The 23,453-nt window shown below is 37.0% G+C and overlaps 1 protein-coding gene across 1 annotated transcript; it reads left to right on the top strand.

The window, feature by feature from the left end:
* Nucleotides 1-436: 436 nt before the first annotated feature.
* LOC150091276 (uncharacterized) lies at nucleotides 437-21,946 on the top strand. Its single transcript, XM_090375100.1, has 4 exons — nucleotides 437-514; nucleotides 17,989-18,023; nucleotides 18,876-20,044; nucleotides 21,470-21,946. The coding sequence occupies exons 2-4, from the start codon at nucleotides 17,999-18,001 to the stop codon at nucleotides 21,662-21,664; spliced, it is 1,389 nt and encodes a 462-aa protein (XP_090231226.1). The 5' UTR covers nucleotides 437-514; nucleotides 17,989-17,998; the 3' UTR covers nucleotides 21,665-21,946.
* Nucleotides 21,947-23,453: the final 1,507 nt, after the last annotated feature.

Below are 23,453 nucleotides of genomic sequence, written 5' to 3'. Positions count from 1 at the left end.
AGAACGATTTTGTACTTGGTTAATTACTCTTTAAAAACTAATTTCCCCTTTAATTTTTGCGGATGAAACATTAACAAATTTTAGTATCTGTGCACAAAATTTCTGGTTTAAATGGAGGTATTAATCATAACGAGCATTGATGTTTGATCGATATCTAATCAATAATTAAATGTTGTTTTTCTCATTTCTCCTACCCTTCGTGGAACTTACTGAGATACAATGCAACACTAACCACTTATACAAAACGCTGCATTATTAATATCGCGAGGTGATCCCGTTCCTTCCAGGTTTGTTAGCAGAAAAAGATGACCCGGATTCCATCTCATGGACCTTGAAGACAAGGTAGGAGATCCCATTGGCAGCAAGAGAATTCTTACCCAGAAAATGTCGCCCTTGAAGATAAGGGCGTGTCTGTCATATAAAAGGAAGTGGTCGCATTTTTCCTCTCTACGAGTTGTGCCCGGGAAAGTGGGAAGATAACGGTATAAAACAACTGGAAAAGTGGTGTGGGGAGGTAAGTAAAATTATTCAGAAGGTATTTTATTACTTTAGAAAAACAGTCATCAAAAATAATGAATTTCATTTTCAGTTTTGAAAAAAGTAAGAACAGGGAGGAAATTTTTTGAAGTTTTTTTTTTTTATTTTTACGATACTTTTTTTCTATAATCATTTCAGTAAGTTTAAGTATCTTAAGTGCAAAACAATTAGAATATGTATATTAAAAACATTTAAATAGCTCATCCTGCATCCATATGCGCCATGTTGGACTGACTATAGTCTGCAGCTTCCATCCTGTATTAATGAGTTTTGCAATTGGTAAACATTTTTTTTTCTAAAATGCGATATTATTACAGATATAGTTTGTGGATTTTATTAATATTTAGCAGCTATAACCCTATCCTGTGCTGTGCTGTCCCATCTAATCTAAATGGTAGACAGGATTCCCCCCCCCACATCCGGAAAAATAGAGAGTAGGCTAGCTAATGTGGCCAATTATCTCGTCTTCTTGGATACTCCAGAAAATGTTTCACGAGCCGGTTTGGTATATGAAAAATCAAAAATAACTGTCGGGAAAATCCTACATCTTTCTTTCAAATCAGAAATTCCAATTTAAAAAAAATAAATCGTTAAAATTCCGGTTAGAGATGCGACTCAAAAGCAGACTTTTCCAAAGATTGCTTAAGATATAGCCAATATATGCTATGGAGGGCAGTAATCATATGCGTTAATTAATATAGTCATATTTGAAGTCTAGATTGAACTGCATTCTTTATCAAGAGTAGCCCAAAACAAAAAGGCATAATAGGCGAAAGATATGGTTTTGTTATCTTTTTCTAGCTAGTCATGACTGCGACAAGCTAGAAAATTTCTGAGCATTATAACAAACTGCATTCAAATACCTATTAAAGAAAAAAGCCATCAATCATTCTTTCTAGCAAACTGAATTCCGCTCGACAACAATGTATTATTTAACAATTCTCTATAAAAAAAAAAAATTGTTTTTCTCAACTATTCCTATTCTGAATATTTTGGCTACACTCAAAAATGAAGCTCCTCTGAGAATACCAAACTTCTAAAACTCTTCAACGCAATGACACAAGAATGCTACTTGTACAATATCCTCCTCCCCTATTTTCATAATCCATTGGACCGTCCCGGATAAATAAGTGATAAGGACCAGTATATAAGGAAGGTGAACGAGTCGCACAAGTTATTTGTTCTCGCCATGTTACATAGAACCGATCTGACTGATTTTGAGAAGAGTATTATTATCAGATACCACATTGTTGACTTGTCGAGTCGTTGTGCAATTTCTGAAGCATATACCTCAAAAGTTGACCATAGGGGATGTTACCTTGAAATGGAAGCATGAGTGCCACCATAGTCCTGCAAACACAGGAAAACCACAGAAGCTCATTCCAAGAGACAAGATTCTCGAAGTAAGACAATCTCGTCCGACCTCTCTACAGAACATTAACCAGGAGTTTAGGGGTGTCAAAAGGAATTGGGATATGAACGAATACGCCCGCGCTACGTAAGGAATTTTACGGCATCAGTTTTCGTGGTAGAGAAGTGGTGTATAACCAAACATCACTAACCGCAATCATCGATCTCGCCTTGCGTTGTGCAATAAACACTGTCATTGGGCCAGAGAGCAGCGAAAATCGGTTCTGTGAAGTGGTGAATCTCAATAAAGCCTAATTGCGATTAAATGAGCTGATGTAAGTGCGGGGAATGCTAGAGAAAGTCTGCTGCCAGAATGTATAATTCCAACAGTGCAATTCGAAGGAGGTCGGGCAGGCTGTAACCAGTGGTTAGCGAGCGCAGCCACAAGTAAAGAAGTTGCAGATTTGAGCCTGTATTCTACTACAAAAATGTACGACCAAGTGTGGCTGTGTCGCTGAAAATCCTGCTACCATTAACATTTCAGTACGTGCAGCCATGATGCATTTGTAAATTCTTCTGGCGTCGGCAGTCTAGAGAGTAAACGGAAATTTATTCATTTAATTTATTGTGTGACACTATCGTGGTATGGTGTTTTTTGGTCGTGCCGGGAAATGGACGCCGAAAGCTATCGTAATATTTTAGACAGTACCATGCTCCATACGATGTAGCAATTCTTTGGTACAGACCCATGTTGGTTGCAACAGGATAATGCTACAGGGACTGTTTGAGAATGGTTCACGGATGTGAATGAACAAACTAGAAAGGCCACCGCAGAGAAAACTCTGCGGTGGCCTTTCTAGTTTGATTTTAACCATGATTAACTGGAACTTCAAGTGAAAGCCAGACCAATTCGTCCAACGTCGGTAGATGAATTGGTCGCTGTTCTGCAGAAGGAATGGAGGACTATACCACTACTACTGGCTATGGTTCGTTTGTGGAAATCCTAGCCAGGAGGGTGGAGTATGTCACAGTGGCCTAAAGGGAGACCGACACGAATTGAAGTGGATGGTAGTGACTTGACCCCAGTATGAAATCGATGTGTGCCCGAATACTTTTTGGAAAGTAGTGTATATTCATTTAAAAGCCCATGATCCAGCTCAATCCTCTCTCACCCCTTTTTAAAAAGATCCTATGGAAGAGATCTTTTAAAATGTTTCTCCCATAATATCGCTTGTAAACGATGACATAGCAACAACACCAGAGTGTAAACGGCACGTTTATTACAGATATCAACTTTCCATACCAGAGTCAGTGTAAACTACCAAAATTTGTTGTATGCTTCTTTTATGTGATTATTTCATTTTAACGTAATTAAAATAAATATTATTAGTGTATATACTGCAACATTACTGTAATCAAACTATTGGATTTCTGTATTTATAATGTTTTGACCTGTAGTGTTGGATTAATCATCACTCTGTGTGGCAGCAGCCATATAAAAAAGATTTCCCATTCGGCTTCTAAACAATAGTCAAAACTCCAAGAATATACAAAATTCTTTTGATTGAGAAGTTATTGGGTAAGATTTTTAAATTGTACAATTCTCAAATATACTTTAATTTTTCTGCGAAAAGGTTAGATTGAGTTAGGACAGAGCTAAATTGTCATTGATTGTATGATCCTGACCTCCAACCTGACAAAGTTGTGTGCGCGCGCTATTAACAGATTGACTTTTAAATGAAACAGATGTGTGTAATACTAAATGGTGAACCAATAACAAATAGGCAGAGTTGTTTTGTCTCAAGAAGACGAGCCTTGAGCTCTATCCTTCAGTTCTAAATAGCTATCATAGGAATTCTCTCATTCCTTCATCTCCTTGATGTCAGTGCTAACTGTGTCCCTGGGCTTTCTACGGGGTGGCACGCCTAAGGTTAACAGGTTAGTTAAGCCTGAACTTGCTCACCTCCAGTATGTTTGTCAAAATCAAGAAAATACTTTGTACCTGGACATTGAAACATGCTTTATACGATTTCCTGATACTCCTCCTCCTCCTCTATCTGGAGAAAAATAATATTCTCATTACAAATGCAAGGAATATTTTTTGTGAGAACTAGAACACAAAGAAAGAAAAGAGAAATAAGCATAATAAATTGCCGCATTAATATAACACTATGTAGTAGTCTAAGCTGCGTATTTAATTCGAGAATTTTGCAAAATTTCTGTCTTGACCCGTAACTTAATTCTAAATAAAAGTTTTTTATTCTTCTGAGACCTTTCTGAGTAAAGCACTGCAGTGCTTTACTTGGATACTCTATTAGCAGCCAGTAAGTTTGTCTCAAGATAAAAATATTGGTGTAAATGAAATGCATGCAGGGTACGAACAGGCTTAAAGTGAGTAAGTAATAACAGAGATGTCACAAGTAAGTAGAATGGATGATAGCAAAGTTCTTGGGCGTTTCGAAGAGGTTTAATCACTAGTTGCCTACCAGCAATTCGTCATTACGTGTGACAACCAGACGTTTGAACCAAAGTCAGCCATAGTCATTATAATGAAAAGATGGGAGAACGAGGCGATGCGCACAAACAGTTAGGTAAGGCCGAAAAACTAACGGATGGCAAGCGCTGATCCCTATGAAAGTGATAAAAGCAAACAGATCGCCATCCTTGAAAAATGCTACCGCAAGTCCTGATGTCACACCAATAAGCTGAACAGCATACATTTTCGTGGCAGAGCTGCTGCTCTCGAGCATCATATCAACTAATGGACGTCAGAGTTGTGTCCACAGTAAAGTTCTGAAGAGGCGGCATCATGGTGTGAGCAGCTCGTAGTTTTAAAATCAGGTCATTGCTCGCGGTACGAAAACCATCAGTTCAGTCTCATACATGACATCTTGAAAAATTCCACTGTACGCACATTTCTAGCAGTTCTATGGAAATTGACCTTCCATATTCCATCTTATAGCAGTGTCAAAGCTTATTTAAAGAAAATGACATCTAACAAGTAGGTTTGTCCGACTCAGAGTACAGTCGAACACCTTTGGGATGAGAGGCGTTTATTCCAATCTACACTCCTTCCCTTTGACAACTAAACTGGCAAGTGTACTGAAGGAGGAATGGACAGAAATTCCTACTGCCCGCCACAAGTATCTGGCCGAGAGTATTCCACAATGGATCGATGCTGTCTCTGAGACTAAAAGTAAGCTTACATGTAATTAATTTGTTTCCTGTGATTAATTAACTGTTGCTTTTCGAAACGTGATGATATTACAAATTTATAAAAAATAAAATCAGTCCGTTTTTATTTTTAAAAATGTTCATGAATTACAAATAAGTTTTTAAAAATTAATAATTTATGCCACTTATTCTATAATAATAATATGGCCTTCCAAGTAAGTCAATCCTGTTGAATTTAAAGAAAATCCTTTCAAAATTAAAATTATCCCGTCTTCCTACCTCCATTGATCGAATTTTGCAATGTCTCATAATAATAATAATAATAATAATGAGTCCGCCTTTTGAATTTCATTTCTCTGAGTTTGAATTTCATTTTTCTGAGGCTACAGAAATTCGAGTCACCCCCTTCCCCGAATAACCGGGTTTATCTCTTTATTTTTAGGTTATTAGTCATCTGGATCCTTTTTTTTTCCCCAACGAGTCTGATATTTTAGAATTTTATGTTAAAACTGGACTACCAGTTAAATTTTGTCTAATCAACTGCACATTTCTTAATGGGAAAGTTGTTTCCTGTTCTCGCATTAGTCTAGAAACCTCGTCGGTAGACTTCCGAAATAGAAATATGAACCAATTTTATTTGAAGCTAAAAAAAAAAAACCTAACACAACGGTTATATGTGACGTTTGTTTTTTGGTACATGTGTTTAACTGTACAAGGGCAGTTATGTTACGTCTCCGATTACAATCATTGCGTTTCTTTGCTTTTTCTTTTGAATTCTTTTCTTTAAATAAAATCGGTTTACATTTATTTCAGAAGTAGACCGATGGCATTTTTGAAATAATTGAGGACGGGGAACAACTCTACCATTGAGAAAAAAGCTGTTGATTAGGCAAAATTTAAATTTATAAATCATAAAATCTGAAGAGTAATACTTAATTCAATTTTAACAACAAATTCAAAAAATTTAGTCCAAATATGACAGAAAACGCCCGCCTAAATAACCTCGCTAAAATTAAGGGACGAACCCGGTCACTTTTAATTGAAATACCCTGTGTATCGTTATATTGATATGTGCGTGTGACAGAGAGAGAGAGGGGAGGTAAACAAAAACCAGTCCGAGGGTACTTCCTGGTGACTGATTCGCACCGTCACCTTTTCCATTAAGACATGCTTCCCACTATTTCATCAAAAGCAGAATGCAGTACCAGTCAAATTAGAAAGCCAATAGCCTGCTCCACTTCAGCGTCAGGGTAGAAGTGACATTCTTTCAGGACCCTTTTGAAGGTATGGCAATTGAGCAAGGCTGATATGATCCCATTCAGATGATAGCGAATTCTGATAAGCTATTATTTATGACTTTCAAGCCACACAGGCGATCAACTGCTCTCTCTCTCTCTCTAGTACGTCATAACGCGTTATCAGCACCTTCAGCAAGGTAGGTCACGATCCTACCTTGCTAAAGGATATATATGGCTTGGAATGCTGAATATTTTCGAATGCAGCTCTATCTTCTGCACACACGTATAAACCATTCCTATTTTTCCCCCCATGATATTTCTAATATTGGAACAAATACTGTTTTAATATCTGTTCCAATACCAGAGACACCTCCTTTGGAACAACTTTATCTTGCGAAATCCAGCAACCGACAGGTTTTGTCAAGGTAGCGGAGACGAGAAATTTTTATCTCTATGTAGCATCTCGTGTATAGAAATACTTGAATCTATTTCCTGCAGGGGTATGAAATTAGAGAACACGAGCATTATAATACTTAATGCAGCTAGAAAGAAATACATTTAGGTGACTGAAAAATATTTAGAGCAGAACTTTATAAAGTATTCAGAAATATGTCAGCATGCATTAACAGCGAATCTAACAAAAGGAAACTACGTGTAATAAACAACACAGCTTGGCTTCATTTTATCTATTCAGTTTTACTTGTTCATGTCATTAGCATTTCTGAATTGGTCAAGGTAACCAGGTTAGCATCGATAATGACATTAACGACCAGCTGCTATCAATCAAAAATCGATTTAATCGAAATTTTAAAACAACGACATGGATGAGGAATTATTTCGTGCAGTACGTGCATATACTCTTCGTGGTACCACAAATTATCTTTCCGAAGCTCCCAGACAAGTTTATATTAAAAAGTTCTTGACTGTTTAATTAGAGTTACAGAATGTATTTCGCCATTTAAAACTTTTGCAGTTAGAGGTTCACAGTCTGTGGAATACTTCATGGTGTTTCAGTTGAAAGGATTACTTTTTCTTGAAATCACAGGATATTTATCAGAGGTCAGTTTTAGAATGAAAAGAGAATATACGTGTATATTGTGAGTGAATTAACTTCGAAATCTGAATTATTTATAAGTGATATTTATGTAAAAAGCTTCTAATATCAGCTTTCTGATACCTATCCTTTTCAAGCGTTCCTTATTCCGAACATCAAAGTATAGTCAAAGTCGCAGCCAAAGCCTTAGCGTTCAGGTGGTAATGATTAATTTCTGTTTCCTTCCTAATTTTACAACAGACTTGTTTTGTCTATTCTGTTTTATTCATAACTCAAATTTGTATTAAGTGCTCTTAGGTGTTTTATAAAAACGGGTAAAACGAGTAATATTTTAAGTGTCATGACTTGGGGTTCCATAGGTTTAGCGTTGGGACCTCACTGTTTATAACATTTTTATACTGATTAGGTATTTCACGTTTAATATCTAAGTGTACTGCGTTCACGAAAATACAAAAAAAGTAAGTAAACTGCAGCCATTATCAACCCACTTCATGATGGAAGCCTCCTCAACGATTCATGTTGAGGGAAATGGACCATAATTTGCCACGCTGGTCCAATGCGCTTTGGCAGAGCGACCGCATTTAGCAGTCAGGGGCTTGAATCCTGGTCTACTCAAAGAGCGTATACTACCACACGGCTAGTTTTTAGGAGGCCTTCCTAGGCAGTTCACGTTTAATATCTGAGTACTGCGTTTACGAAAATACAAGAAGTAGACAGAATAGTTGCTAACATTAACCACGTTTCGCTGCTTCAAGAGCATCTAGATAAACTGAGAAGATGGGCTGGAAAATGACAAATGAGATTTAACATTAACAAACGCAACGTAATACTGCATTTAGGTAGCAGTAATCCTACTATAACATTGGATAGCATTCAAGTTAATAATAATAAAACTAGAGATACTAGTATAAGTTAAACTTTTGTAAAACAAGGAAAATGGTATTAATATAGTTTTTTCAACATTTACTGCGTCTGATTGCTACAAATGATTTTTTGAATTTCGGCAGTTGCAAAACATCAGTTATTTCATCAAAATCATTTTTTTATTATTTTTTTTTATTTTTTTTGTTTTAATCAAAAATCACTTTCCCGATGCCAACAGTGCCAAATTCATTTCATTTTGTTCGTTGAGGTTCTCAAAAAGACCTAATAAAAATTTCATTACATTCAAATTTGCTACTACTTATCTGCGCATAGTCTGTGCGCAGTAGCATTGTCACCGTCCTTCCCATCCCGGGTTCGAATCCCGTCAATGACGCGAGGAACTTTTATGGACTCTTTTCACTCCGTGGCTTAGTTGGTCGGTCTCAATCTTAGATAGCAAGGTTTTTCATCCAGCAAACAGGCAAATTGACCAGAGAACATAAGCAATTCACGAACATAATATACTTGGGCATATGAAAGTATATTGGGTGGCCCTAAGAGTTGTAGGATACTTATAACTGCGCATAGTGATAGCTTCCAGTGGCTACAAAATATAGGACACAAAAACTGCAGTGTCGCATACGAAAATTGGTATTATGTCTTTTGATAGACATGATGTCTATCAAAAGAGTAATCTTTCGAAGACCGGCTGCCCTACTTTTAGCCAATGGTTGGAAATTAAGAATTACCACAAAGGAACTTTAGAGTTTTAACACTTGGTCATTAAGTCTTGTCTAATACAAGGTATTAATCAGGTACTACCTCGACCTCGGTGTATTTTGGCTTGAAGTTGGCAATGATATTTTGAACAACAGACTGGATCAGAGATGTAGTATTTGGTTGAAGGAACTTAATTTTGATAAAACCATGCAGAGTGAGATGTTTCCCTTGAGCAAGAGAACTGTCCAGAACTAAGATGGTTTTATGTGCTAATTTTTTCTCTTAAGATATCTTTCCAGAGCTCGTATAAAATAATTGTTACACCAGTCATCAAAAAAAGATAAATAATTATCTTTTATAGTCATATAAAAAATAACACAAAAAAAAATAACCTAGTGATCCATGCATTCACACTATTCTTAAAAAATTACAGGGAGATGCATCTTATTGAAGTTCTTTATTGCTCTGGGGTTTTCAGAATTATAACCAAAAGTGGTTTCATTTTAAAATCCCAGAGCTCCAAGCATCAAAGTAAATTTGTCTTTGAGGCTTTATGGCCTGTAATTTTTTTCTCATCTTCAATAACGTGTAGGTGCTTTTAGGCATTTTTCCAAACAATCCAATTTCATCGAAGTTAAATCTGGTGAGACGAGTGTATGTTTTCCTCCATCAAATCATCAAAACCTTCCACAAACTCATCAGTTTTCCGTTTATCAGTCGAAAAAGCTTCACTAATGACGTATCTGCAGTTTAAAACCTATCCTGCTTTTATGTCTGTAAAATCAACCTCTGCTAGAATTAAATAGGTTCAATATTTATAAAAATTATTTTTAAAAACACTATAAAGCTAGTGAAACTATTAAAAATTATAAAATAGAATCCTCAAAGCACATCTAAACAACACGCCACAGTGTAGACAAACTGAACTGAAGTGGCTCGGCAGCTGAGCAATAATCCGAGTTTGAAAACTTTTTTGTCAGTTGACAGCCTCATTACAAATAACGCAAGTTGAGGCAAAGGATCTCAGAAGATTCATTGGAACCAAGAATAAAATTTCGTTAGTCTGAAACCTTAAGTGAAGGAAAGACAATGAAGGAATGAAGCGTGAAAAACAAAAATTACTACATAAGACAAATGCTTCTGGTTGATTTTTGTGTTGCTCTTATTCCTGTGAACATGTAGTTTCGAAAAGTTTTAGTCCAACTTAAGGAAAGAAGACAATAAATACTCCATATGCAGCTAAGCTTTTAGACTATCTAAATTTTAAAATTTTAAATTTAATGTTGATAGACATAATATTTTCCCTGCTGGCAGAGGTATGGTGGTTGAAGACCGGGGTTGTGGTGAGCGCTCAATATTGAGACTGTGGGGTTTGATTCACTATTATTCTGACAGTGGGGAAGATGTTTAATATATTTTTTTATAAGTTTTATATCGTCATTACAATTAATTTTTAATGCGTTGGACTAGAAGAGTTGGCTGAAATAGAAGCAATTCTATATCGAAAAATAAAGGTAATCCCTGTTGATTTCATAATATAATAGAATTTAGGAATTATCGAGCACTTAATAGCTCTATCAAATCTATTAGTTCTAATATACAGTCTTGTACTGTTTTCTTTGAACTCTGTCGCCATGTCTGCAAGTGATTTAATTTTCTACAATGATTCGAATCCTTTCTGATTAAACCCGTTTTCTACCTTTTGTAATGTACTTCAAGGCATGAACAAATCGAAAATCCTAAATTTTACATTTTAAGATTATCATTAATATACTAGCTGGCAACTTTTATCGTTAAAATCTTTTTCTTAGCCTTGATCATTCTGAAATTCGCCCTTAGACTGCCTCACTTGTAAGTACTAAGATGATTCTCTTGGTAAAGACAACAAGAGTGTTCTCGGAATGGAATCCCCCCCCACACACACACCTTCACCTAGATAATTGTTGCTTAGCGAGACGAGGCAGTAGTTGTTTGTTCGTCCTTGAGATTGAAAGGTATCCACCCAGCTTATGTACAGATAGTACGTGTTATTACCTTATTCACAATTAAGTCTTCCCACTGATGATCTTATTATTAGCAGCGTAAATCATCATCCTTGAACACTGTGTGCTAAATATTTTACAGCACATTAAATCGGTTGACAAGCTTTAAAAATGTGCACTGTATTTCAGTAACCTCCCTTACCTTGATACTCGAATAAAGTGTATTCAAAATCATTCTTCAAGTTAATGATTTTCTGTTTTCTGGTAATGCGGAGGAATGTAGTGGAGAAGGGGGCGATAAAGCATCTCAATCCCTGCATCCTTCTCATGTAATTTATTCTTTATTAACAAAAACAACAAGCGGCCCCTAGCTAGAAACTGGCAAATCCGCTATGTACATACATAGATATATATACATAGATATATATACAATGATATATATATATATATATATATATATATATATATATATGATACAATATATAATGATACATACAATGATATATACATACATGTATAATGGTGTTAATTACAATGTTATAAGTGTAATGAACATGTACACACAGCAAATCACATCACGCAACTAATCAGAAGTATAAATTGTGGCACAGGAACCACAAGACAGAAGTCTTTTTCTGTCCTAGGAAGAACGAAAATCGCACCCACTGGAGGTAGTGCTATACCAATGGGTGTTAGCTAATCCTGTATCCACAGCTGCCCAAACTGGGGTAACAGCTTAAAAAAAAAAAAAAAAGTAGATGGCAGGCAATATCAGTTTTAAGAAATATCGATAGACATTGCAGGTGTTGGGTTGGTTCCTTGTTGTTGATATGTTGATAAACTTGAGAAGAGTTTTTTTCTTTTGGTGAAAACAGCAGAGCAGAATTGTTGTAGAGCTGAGAACGACTGAGAATTCTCAGTCAGCGCCACTTCATTTCCTTCAAAGAAGTTGCTGACAGCAGCTTGTAGTGTAGATCTGTCATCGTGGTGCAGCGATATAGAATGTGCGTCCAAGTTTCCTCAGCACCACACAAGCAGAGATTGGTGTCAGATAAGCCAAATTCAAATAGTTTGGAGTTGACGGAGCCGTGCCCAGTAAGTATATACGATGTTGTTAGGCTAGGAGAAAACCATTGGCGGACGTTCTTGTTGAGAGGGAAGGTTCAAACTGCAGGAACAAAAGAGCGGTTGACGTGACCAGTAGTACTGGAATCCTATCGTGATTAGGAGAAACCCTGGAGCCCGCCAAAATACTTTGACTTGACTTTGCCACACACTGATAAGTTCATTCCAGATTCTCCGTTTCTCGTCTTTGATGTTAGCAGTTAAGTTGCATGAGATACCGGGAATCTCGTCGCCGGGAACTCCGTGCTTTAGACGATAGCATAGTCCTTTGAAGATGACATGCAGGTCTAGTGGTAAGACTCCAGCAAGGACCTGCAGAGCAGCAGAGGACACTGTCCTGCAGGCCCGGAGCATGGCAAGCAGCATAATTCGTTGAATGGAGATGAGCTTGGAACGGAGTTTAACGTTAACGGCTCTATGAAACCAGACTCCCAAAGCATATGTTGTTATTGGTACGAATACTGCTGTATAATATAGTAAGAGAGTCTTCCTATTTAGTCCCCAGTCCAATTTGAAAATTCGGATAATTACTGCAGTGAACTTCTTAATCTTCGAGGCGAGGTGATTAATATGAGAGGAGAAGGTTAACCTGTCATCTAAAATTACGCCAAGATGCTTTAATTCAGGAACAAAAGGGATTTGCTTTCCGTCTATCTTTATATTTAGAGGTCTTCTGTAATCTAACTTGCCCTTAAAAACCATCAGTTTTGTTTTTGTGGCAGATATTCGCAGTTTATGTATACTTGACCACTTGATTAGCTCAGAAAGAATTATATTGGCTGATTGTTCTAGTTGAAGACGCGATCGACCTGGAATTAGAAGAACCAAATCATCGGCGTAGGCGAAGGCAACGCCGATGTCAGATATTGTCAGGTTTTTGCGTGAGCCAGCTGTCCAACTATGTTCCAGAAGAGAGGTCAGAGAACTGATCCCTGGGGGCATCCTCTTGAGATGGTCCTTGAAAGAGCCTGCTGTTTCGAGATTACTGGGATGAGTCTATTTTGGAAGTAGCTTCTAATAACTTGGAACAGTTGCTGAGAGCACTTGGATTTGGTAAGACGATTTCCAAAAGATGGCCATTTCATATTTAGCCCTCGAAGCTGATATGTGGTTAACTAAAGAGACCAAGGCGTCTTCACAGGATTTTCCCTTCTTGAAGCTAAATTGGGATGGAGACATTAAGTTTTGACCTTCAATTAAATCTGCTACTCTGGGTGCTAACAATCTTTCAAATAGTTTGCCAAAAGAGAGATGGGACTGTATGCTTTGGGATCAGATTTATTTTGTCCAGCTTGTGAATAATTTTGATCAAAGCTACCTTCCAGAGATTAGGAAACAAATTAAGACATTTGTTGTACATAGAAGTATTTCTGGAAAGATTTCGACAAATTTGATAATTACAGCATTTTCCACAAGATCTAAACCCGGACATTTATGGATATTTATTTTGCATAGGGCCAGATTTAGCTCGGGAAGAGTGGAGAGATGCGTTTCATATGAAGAGTGGTAGGTTGAGTTGCTATTCATGATAGATATTTGTTCTGGAGTTTCTGTGGTGAGATCGTCCAGGGGAAGCAAGCGATCCAGGATGGCGTTAACTGAGTCATTCCAGTTAGTGGTTTCTGTGTCGTTGTTCACTACAGTGTTGTACAATTCATGAGAATGAGACGCCTCCGTAGCCAGGAGCACACGGTTCTTGATTAGACCGGGGTTCGAGCCCGTCACCACCAAATACGGAGGATGCGGAAAGGTCAGGGAATGACCACCGCATATCCCCAGAGCAATATGGCCTTAGTTGCTAATGCTCCTAAAAAAAAAAAAAATCATGAGAATGATACTTGTTTTTGCTAATTTTATATAATAGACCCCAGGGATAAGAATTTCCTGTGGAGTGAACTAAGTGTTGCCAGGGGCAAGTTTTTGTTTTGCAATTGTATTTACATATTCATTCCGCTGGCCTTTATAGGTATTTTTTAGTCTGGTGACTTCTGGTTCAGGCCAGGACCTTTTCCGTTGAAAGTCTCTGCGTGCTTTGTGTACTTTTTAGCGCAGAGTGAAACGTTCAGCTGTCCACCGTGGAACTGTAGTATGCTTGCTAATTTTCTTCTTAGCGGAGCGTTCTGTAACACGAAGTTGTTTGTTGTTTGTTTGTTATTTGGTTTTTAGGAGCATTAGCAACTAAGGCCATATTGCTCCGGGAGATGCGGTGGTCATTTCCTGACCTTTCCGCATCTTCCGTATTTGGTGGTGACGGGCTCGAACCCCGGTCTAATCAAGAAGCGTGTGCTACGCACCGCTGCTCCTTCCCACCTGGCTACGGAGGCGCCCTGTAACACGAAGTAAGGCAGCCTGTACATAGAATGCATATTCTGAGGCATTGAACTGGTTCAAAGACCGACGAGTGTCAACGTTAAAATCCTGATGAATTGAAGACATAAATAAAGGCCATTTGATGGTTTTGATAGAAAATCTTCTAAGATCTTTTGGAGGAGGGGATCTGTATTATTTGGAAGGAGAGATACCTTAAAAGTGATTGCTCGGTGGTCATTGTTTGTATAGTCAGTATGTATGGTCCAATCAGAAATCCTCGAGGACATGGCGGACGTTGAAATGGTTAAATCAATGTTTGATTCTCCGTGGACGTTTGAGAAGGTGTGCGGTTGGTTGGGTAAGTTGTGCAGGTTTAAATTGTAGGTGAATAAAAATTCCTCGAAAATCCTACCTCTGTTGTCCAAGACACTACTGAACCATAAGAAATATTTTGAGTTTGAATCAGTTGTAATTATTAAATATGTGGTATTTAAAATAGCAAACACCTGTTCTAGACATCTTTGTGATAAATTAATATCTGTTGATGGTGGACAATCTAGTGACAGTAAGTAGAACGAGAAAGTTGATGTAGAAACTAAAAGACAGGTGGAATTTTGATTACGCAAGCCAGAGATAACAGTGATATCCAGCTTGATGTTGAATATGATGATGGCAGATTTAGGATCTGTTGCAGAGGACTGGATGATTCTTGTAGTCATGGGATATCCCATAACTTTGGAAGATTGCCCATAAATGCTTAGAGATATAAGGTTCCTGAATGCATATAATATCAAATAAATTTTCCGTTGCAATAAGGCCTAATCTCATCAGCAACGCATCTAGAGTGTTGTGCATTGATCTGCATGATTGTAAGTTAGAAGAGATAGTCTGGTTCGCTGCTTAGCTATGCAGAGAGAGAGAGGCACACTGCCCGTCTCTGGTCTCGAGATCGCTTGTACCGCTGATTGTTCATTATGATTGCCAAACGATGGCATTAACAAGAGACCTGCGGGCCAGATATCTGTGTTTAGATATCTTTCTATATTGGGACTTTTGATCTTAATCCGGAAAGAGGAATAGGATGGATGCCTGGTGTGGACCTTCATGGAGGTACCGGGTATGTTGAGCTGCTTCGAAAGGGTTTCAATTTGTTCTCCTGTTGTTTCCGGGCATAGTCGACCTATAAAAATGCTAGAGGGCCTTGCCCTCCTTCCTCTACGCTGCACAGTTTTAATACCCAGTGTGTTAGGGTTAGAGCCAATAACTGCATCACGATTCTGGGCTGCTTGGGTGAAGAAGGTCTCCTTGTCTTGCTTGGAAGTAACGTTACTGCTGATAGGTGCTGATTTCATCCTCCATGCTCTTGGTTCAACTGTCTTCTTGGAGCTACTTTCAAACGGCATGTTGTGACCATCAGATATATTTGTTGCATTACTGTTCGTTGATGGTCGGAAGTAATGCTGTTGTATGTTCACTGCAGCTGTGTTTTTCTGCAGATAGCTCGATTTGGGCTGTTTGGATTTTTTGTAGTTCAGTTCCGAAACTCTGACGGCCGCTTTAGTTGGTCTTCTGGTGTTCTGATGCATTATTTCTCCTTGTGCAGCTAATAACTGGTGTGTAGTCTGGTTCCGTCTATTTAGCTATGAGGATCTGTCCTCTTAATAAGCAATCTAGAGTTTTTCTTTGTGTGATTTTTTTTGATAAGTTCTAAATGGTCAGAATTCCTTAGCATTTCTTCAAGAGGACTATTCTCATGTAAGCGAAAAGAAGATTAGGCTAGATTCCACACCTTGACACTGAGTATGCTAACTTGATTAGTGAATTTAATTTAAACAGTTGACCTCGCTGTAACTACCGAACTATTAAATCACTATTAGCATAAATACGGATAAGCGCCTTCCAATCTTGGGATGTATCACTCATTGTCAACTACGTAAGAAATCAGCATCCATTGTCGGGGTTTTCTTCCTCGATTTCTGTGAATGCTCTCAGAGTTTCGCAAATTCCCTAAATAAGTAGGTAATCCCCTTCCCATGATTGTTGATAGGGTATTATATGACTTAAGGACAGCGCTTTCTACGGAATGCACGGGCAGAATTTGACCATCTAGAACGTATTTTTCAGGATGCGTTATCAGGTTGCTTTTGCATAGTCATACAAATGATTCTTCTATAATTCTGTACCTAGGTACAGAATTATACGTAGATTGTTGTTGTTGGGTTTAGACGCCATAATGACGCAGTATGTCTGTAAATTGCGTGTGTTCTCTAGTTGATTTTCTGGACGAAAAACCAGTTTAAATAACATTAAGAATATTCTTCTGACAATGCGGCATTGTTATGAACACAGTCGAAGGACGGATCAGCATCTAATGTACTACACCCATACCATTCGAATTTTCGTTAGCAAAATAATTCAAAGAGAAACCAAAAGGAAATACCGAGGATGTCTTGCTTTGCGACAATCATCGTTCCTTCCCAAAGAAAGGCTGATGTCTCTCTATTCTGAGAACCTCAGTATAGTTTTTTATCGAGAACTGCGCCTGCCACATTTCTTCTTTTCTGAAAGAGCACTTCCAGAATCAGATTAGATCAACTGATGAAAATAATTTCTCGGAATATTTAAAGAAGACTTTCTTTCTCATATTATTCAATCGCTTTCTCAAGAATTTCTGTTTCCTGTACAGAGCAAGATTATTAGTTATCAGTTCAGCGGTGATGAAACGAGAACGTCCTACTTTGATCTAATGCTGGCACTGAGATACAGACGTTTGATCTAACCAATGGTCAATACTACTCAACAGAATATACCAGGCTCATGATTTATTCTGATTTCTTAAGAATAAGAAAGCTTGCAGACTCTAATGTAGTCTTTCATTTAAATAGACTAGTACGATTGGGGACCTCGCACTGTACATTTTTAGTGATATTTTATTACAGGCAGCAACACAGATCAGTTAGTTCGGAAACTACTGCCGCTAATTCCATTATACTTTCTGAAAAGAGTATTCATTCACTAAAGTGTTGAGTTTGAAACACGCTGAATGCCGTTCCGTTTGATACGTTTTTTTCTTTTCTAATTAAGCTTAAAGAGTTTCAGATTAAACATTTGCAATAGTAGAAGTTTACTGAAAACTAGATCTTCTTTCAGTTATTAACTGCACAGAAAAGAGAAATTAGCCAATGTATTGAACACAACATTTTGCCTTATGCTTTACTATGGGATGCTGTCACACTATGAGAATATGATCGCATTATGATCTATAGTCATCAAGTTATCACTAGAAGTTAAGTGTTTCGATAAAAATTAAATGTTTACTGGTAAAATAGCGTTAGCTAATGTAATATGACCAGCTTTTGTAAAAAAAAAAAATAACCGAAATTAAGCGTGCTGTTGAAGATTGACCTTATGTGACATCTTGATTCGTTTTAAGAATTTCGATAAAAACTAAGTGTTTTATAGTAAAATACCGATTTAAGTGATCTGGCCAGTTTTTGTAAAGAGGAAGAATTTACAGAGGAAAAACAAACTAAATATAAAATCCAAATACAAACATTGTATTGTTCATTTTAAATATAAGGTATCAACATTTCTTCTCTTTTCAATGTTTATCTTTTTCTTTTTTTTTTTTCAGGTGATTCATTATGAAGATATTACACCTTCTCTTGGGTAAGTTATTTGCTTAATTGATAAGCCTGTAAACTATCTTAAAATATTAAAAAAAAACTTAATAACGAAAGTAGATAAAAAAAAAAAACAGCGGGACACAGAAACATAAAACCTATGGAGGCCTTGCGCCTCCATAGGTTTTAAAAATAGACATTGCTTATTACAATTATATATTTACTAAACTTTCGATGAACAGACACTAGTCTTCACAATATACACAACCCTTCTCTCCAGAACAATGTTTATCAACGTTTTATATTAAGGAAAACTTATAATCGATATCGATTCAAGACGTAAGTAACATAAGGAAATTGTTTATAAACGCTTATGTATAGTTTAAGTAGGGATTATCTTATGTATTACCTAAAGGCAGAGTAAACATATACAGTATATAATATTAGAAGTAGCACATGATGCAAGAAAGCAAGATTATACAACAAGAAAAAAAGCGCAACACCTCTCATTTCATCTATTCATTCTCTCCAATAGTTTGAAGGAAGAAAGAGAATTTATTTAGACTATCAACTTCCAAAACAACAAATGGAAGTTTTTTCCAACAATCAACCACCCACTTGGCTAAAGACAAACTTTCACACATCAATTCTGCAACCGTCCTTCTTCAATTTCAATTTGCGCCCCTTCACGTGTGTGTGTTAAAATAATTGGCTACATTTGGGTCCCCTGGTTATGGATAAAATTTTTAACGTAATATAAAATAAAACAAAAATGCCGTTATTCTGTTGAGTGAATATCACATTACATTTCACCGCTCTTAACGACACAATTATTATTGTTATTAGAGTGAGTGAGTGAGTGTGTGTAAAAATATATATTATACATTGCATCTTTCAGGAATCCTGACTTTCGATGCAGTAAGAGGGCAGGGTTTTTTATATGCTTATGACGAAATTGAAAGCGAGGAGCCACCTCCTTCGAATACTGATTTTTCAAAATATCAATATAACCCACCATCCGTGGTTCAAAGGACTTTTGTAACAGCGCCTCCACCTCCAAGTTATAATAATGCTCCACCAGTTCGACAGTACCAACCAGAACCAGTTCAGCGCCACAGGCAAGAACCAGCTCAGGAATACAGAGAACCCGTTCAACAATATCAAGCAGAACCTCCCCGACAATATCAACCCCAAGCAGCCCCTGTACAAGAACCTCCGCCACCTCCTCCTCCCCCTCCACGGCCAAGACCCAGAAAGAGGCCAAGACCCCAGCCAACCTCACCTCCAGTTCCTCTGGAATATGTAAGGCTTCCAGTTGGCCAAGTTCCTGAAGATGTGCATCTTCCAGAAGATTCTTTGCTCGCTAATTTCAATAAAAGAAAGGAACACGTTACCATCGCTGTTGCTAAACAGGACAGTCAGGAAATACAAAGACAATTTCAACCAGAACGGTCTCAACCAAGGCGAGTCTATCAGCCTGATGAATTATCTCAGGGGCCTGTACGAGCACCTGCCCCTCCTCCTCCACCTGTTCAAAGATCTCCCCGACGGAGACCCCCTGCGGCTGCTGTTCAAAGACCTGCCCCTGTTGTCGTGCAACAGCCAGTTCAACAGCAGACATTTGTTCAGCAACCTGCCCAGGAATATTACGAACCTCCATCTCAGCAGCAAGTTTATGACAACGCTCCTCAAAACTATGAAGAAGAAGAATACGTTCGCCGACCAGCACAACGATCTAGAACACGCTCTCGTGCAAGCTACACGGAACCAGTTGTTCAAGCAGCACCACCGCCGCCTCCTCCCCCCCAGCAATCCCAACCACGACAATCCTCATCAGGGTCTCGACGTCGTCCGTCATCAAATTATGAGCCCCAGCAAGCACCTGCTCCACAAGGCCGCCAAGCGAGACTAACTGTAGCGGCTCTTCCAGAGGACAGTGACCATGATGGTATCCCAGGAGTAGCTGGAAACGATTACCCAACCTTAAATGGTATACCCACCACATCGTTTTCATGTGCCGAGCAATCCCTCGATGGCTACTATGCTGACCTACAAACTTCTTGTCAGGTAAGAATTGAAAACCGTTTGTAATATATATGAATAACGGTTTATTAGTGCTCGTCTCCTGCTTCAAGCCAGGAAGACAGCTTTGCAATTTTTTTTTTTAATTCTCTAGTGAGGAATATCGGGTTTGCTCTGTATAAAAAAAATAGCTAAAAAGTTTTTGTGAGTAAAATACTCAACTAACCATTAGCCTTTATCTAACCATTATATACTTAACATAAACTAGCAAAACAAAAATAAAGCTGACAACGTACAGTCTCATAAATACTGATTTAAAATTAAGTGTAAGGGATATATAACCAAAATGCAGACTTTGGTCGATGATCCCTTCAGATGTTTGGTGTCTTCTGAGCTGAGTCAGGAAAGTAACGTGGACATTGCTCGGAATCAACCTATAACCAAATCAGTGTTTTGTACCTTGTTTTCCAAGCACTCCTGTTATATCCTGTGCACATCTCTCAAAGTACACCGCACATCTCTCAAAGTACTTGTTGAAATTGTTTAAATTTTGAGATGTTCTTAGAGGCATGTGCTCAAAGATATCCAATATTAGATTTGCATAATTGGATAGTTTCAGTTTATGCCACTAGATGTAAAATTTAAAACCACAGCTTGCACGTGCGATAGACTACATGAAGGACAACCTTGTATCGGTATGAAACGCTGCAGAAAAACAAGGACACCACTAGTGCACCGTTCATGAATAGGCTGCACAATAATGGATACCTCTTTTACAATTTTTATTGCTTAATTGCGATCAGTTTTGTAATAGTTTTCTGGGTTGCTAAATCTCAGGTATTCAAATCTTATTGGAGCTGCACACTTGTGTCTATTACAACGGTTTTAAATTGTGGTCCGCGCCCTCTTGGGGATCCGTCAAGGTATTTCATGATGGGAGTGGAAGGGTCCTCGAATAATATCTGAAGTTTCTTATAAACATTTAAAAACTGAAAAATTTACTGTATAGAAATAATTATTTTACGCTTGAGGAGAGTCAGCGGAAAATTTGTCAAACTAAGACTGTTCTAAGTTCACTAAAGTTTGAGAACTATTGCTATATTCGGTTGCCAAAGAAAAATTCCATAAGTGCACTGAGATTGTGCACCGTTCTTTTTGTTTCTGACTTAAGGTCTACACATTATCTGAACTAAAATAAAGATAATTAACGCCAGAAATATAAAAATAGAATAGATAGTAACGTATGAAGATGAGGCTATAATTACACGAGTATAGAGGTTAAGGCGCACTGGCAGGGAGAAGACATCACATCGAGCACACTATCCTGGTAACTCCAGTGTATGGCGCCGATTACGAGTAGTATATATACCATTAAAATGAGAATTTTATTTAGGGTAGTATTATCTGTATGTAGCATTCACCGGTACCTTCTTCTGAAATGATTCTAATTTTATTTTCTATTTTCATTAGGTGATGCACTACTGCAATGGTGGAACGCAGAGCAGCTTCCTTTGCCCCAATGGCACCATTTTCAATCAGGAGAAATTCTCGTGTCAGTGGTGGTATAAAGTGGATTGCGCTTCAGCTCCTCATTACTATAAACTTAACGACAACCTGTATAAAGTACCGCAGCCTGTTCGAGATGACGACAGGCTCAAAAAATAGTACCCAAATGAATACCAGTTGAACTTGGAGCTAAAAAGATGAACTCTGCCTAAAAGCAGTATTACCACACAAAAATAGCCTTTAAGGCATAAACAGCATTACTGCAAAAGAAAAACGTTTTTAAATTCACAAAGCAAAATAAAAATGAAAATATACAAATAATGAGTATTCAATAATACCGGAACGAGGAAGAAAATTAAAAAGAAACAGTCAGTAAAATATTAGCTTATATTACACTTTTAAGGCTATGAATTGATGTTGAATAAATGTCTGTTATTTTAATTTCGATTAATTCATTTCATGCCTGTTACGGTTCATTATGTTATTTCAGACTAAATTTAAGCAGAAAAACCATTAATTTAAAAAAAAAAACCATATGATATATTTTTAAAATTTATGCATGAGTAAAAACCATATATATATATTTATTTTTTTTTAATTTATGCATGGTAATAAAAGTCATGCGCGCTGTGGGTCAGAATAACGGAGAATATACAATATTACATAATAAAACAATTATTTCCATTTATAACAATAGAAACTATCTGAAATTTCAGTTCAAATAGCAGTACAGTACAATATTATTACAGTGAAATATGGCATTTGATAGCGTGTTTTAATGTTCTATATAGATCAATTAAATTTATTTATAATTAAACAACTGAGCAATAATTGGAAACGTGTGGACGTTTTCCAGACCCTATTTGCCTCTTAATGTTACGTAAATAATAGTACAAGCTCATGCATATCAATTGCATTCAATAAAAGGTGGATTGAAATGTCCATAATCTGTACGATACGATAAATGAAAAGCTTAAAATTATTCTGGTTTAGATTTTATAGGACATTTACAGAAAATTAATAAAAAAATTGCATTTTGTGTGCAAATTTGTTAAGTCTAATTTGGTGTGCAAAGCCCAACAAATTAGACTTAACAAATATAAATACCTTACTTTATAGTAAAATAAATATTTATTATAAAATGAAAGAGGTCAGACGTAACCTACACTAACAGAGCATTCAGGTCAAGTATTTTTACCAGTGTATATTAAATATGCACAAAAATTACTTTAACAATGATGAATGGATGGTAAGCAAAATGAATGCATAAAGTATAAGGATTACAATAAATGGAAGAATTAAAGAATAAGAAACATTATTAACGATAATATACCTGAGCACAATTTTACTTGGGCATCAGCTCAAAATGAAATTTTCTGTATTTGGAATTTCTAAATATAGGTAATGCTGGATTCTGTCAAGCATTGGCGTATTGATGAATAAATGGAGTTTAAGCGTGCCCTAAGGCTCCATTCCAGACATTATCTATGAATATTAATAACTTATTATATGGAAATAGGAGAGAGGATGATTTTATGGACTTTTACAATCGAAGCTGAGATGGTCATTTCTCGGTTAAAGGATGAACAGCTTTTTTCCTTGCCAGAAAAGCGGATTAACTAGGATGTCGAAAATACCTTACAACAGTTACTCCAGTCTTTCCAGGAAGGATTTCCTAACTTAAACCAATAGCAGAAATTGAATCCTGCCACTGAAAGTAGTACGACAAGGAAAGAAAGGTTATCTTGGGACTTTTGAAAACTCAAGGGTTATAAAACCATTTTCTTTATAGAAAACTACTACAAGTTTTTAACGTTAAGTTCCATATGGTATTATTTCGACTGATGTCTGAAACAAGATGCAAAATAATTCATATAATTTCTTCTTATTTATATTCATAGGCATTTAAAATTATGCACATAATTTAAGAGATACAAAAATAGGGTTT

The sequence above is a fragment of the Mastigoproctus giganteus genome, chromosome 1 (assembly GCF_048544385.1).
Source record: "Mastigoproctus giganteus isolate SK-2022 chromosome 1, ASM4854438v1, whole genome shotgun sequence".
Lineage (NCBI taxonomy): Eukaryota > Metazoa > Arthropoda > Arachnida > Uropygi > Thelyphonidae > Mastigoproctus > Mastigoproctus giganteus.
The sequence above is the reverse complement of the archived record's forward strand: the minus strand, read 5'-3'. Positions and strand labels throughout refer to the sequence as shown.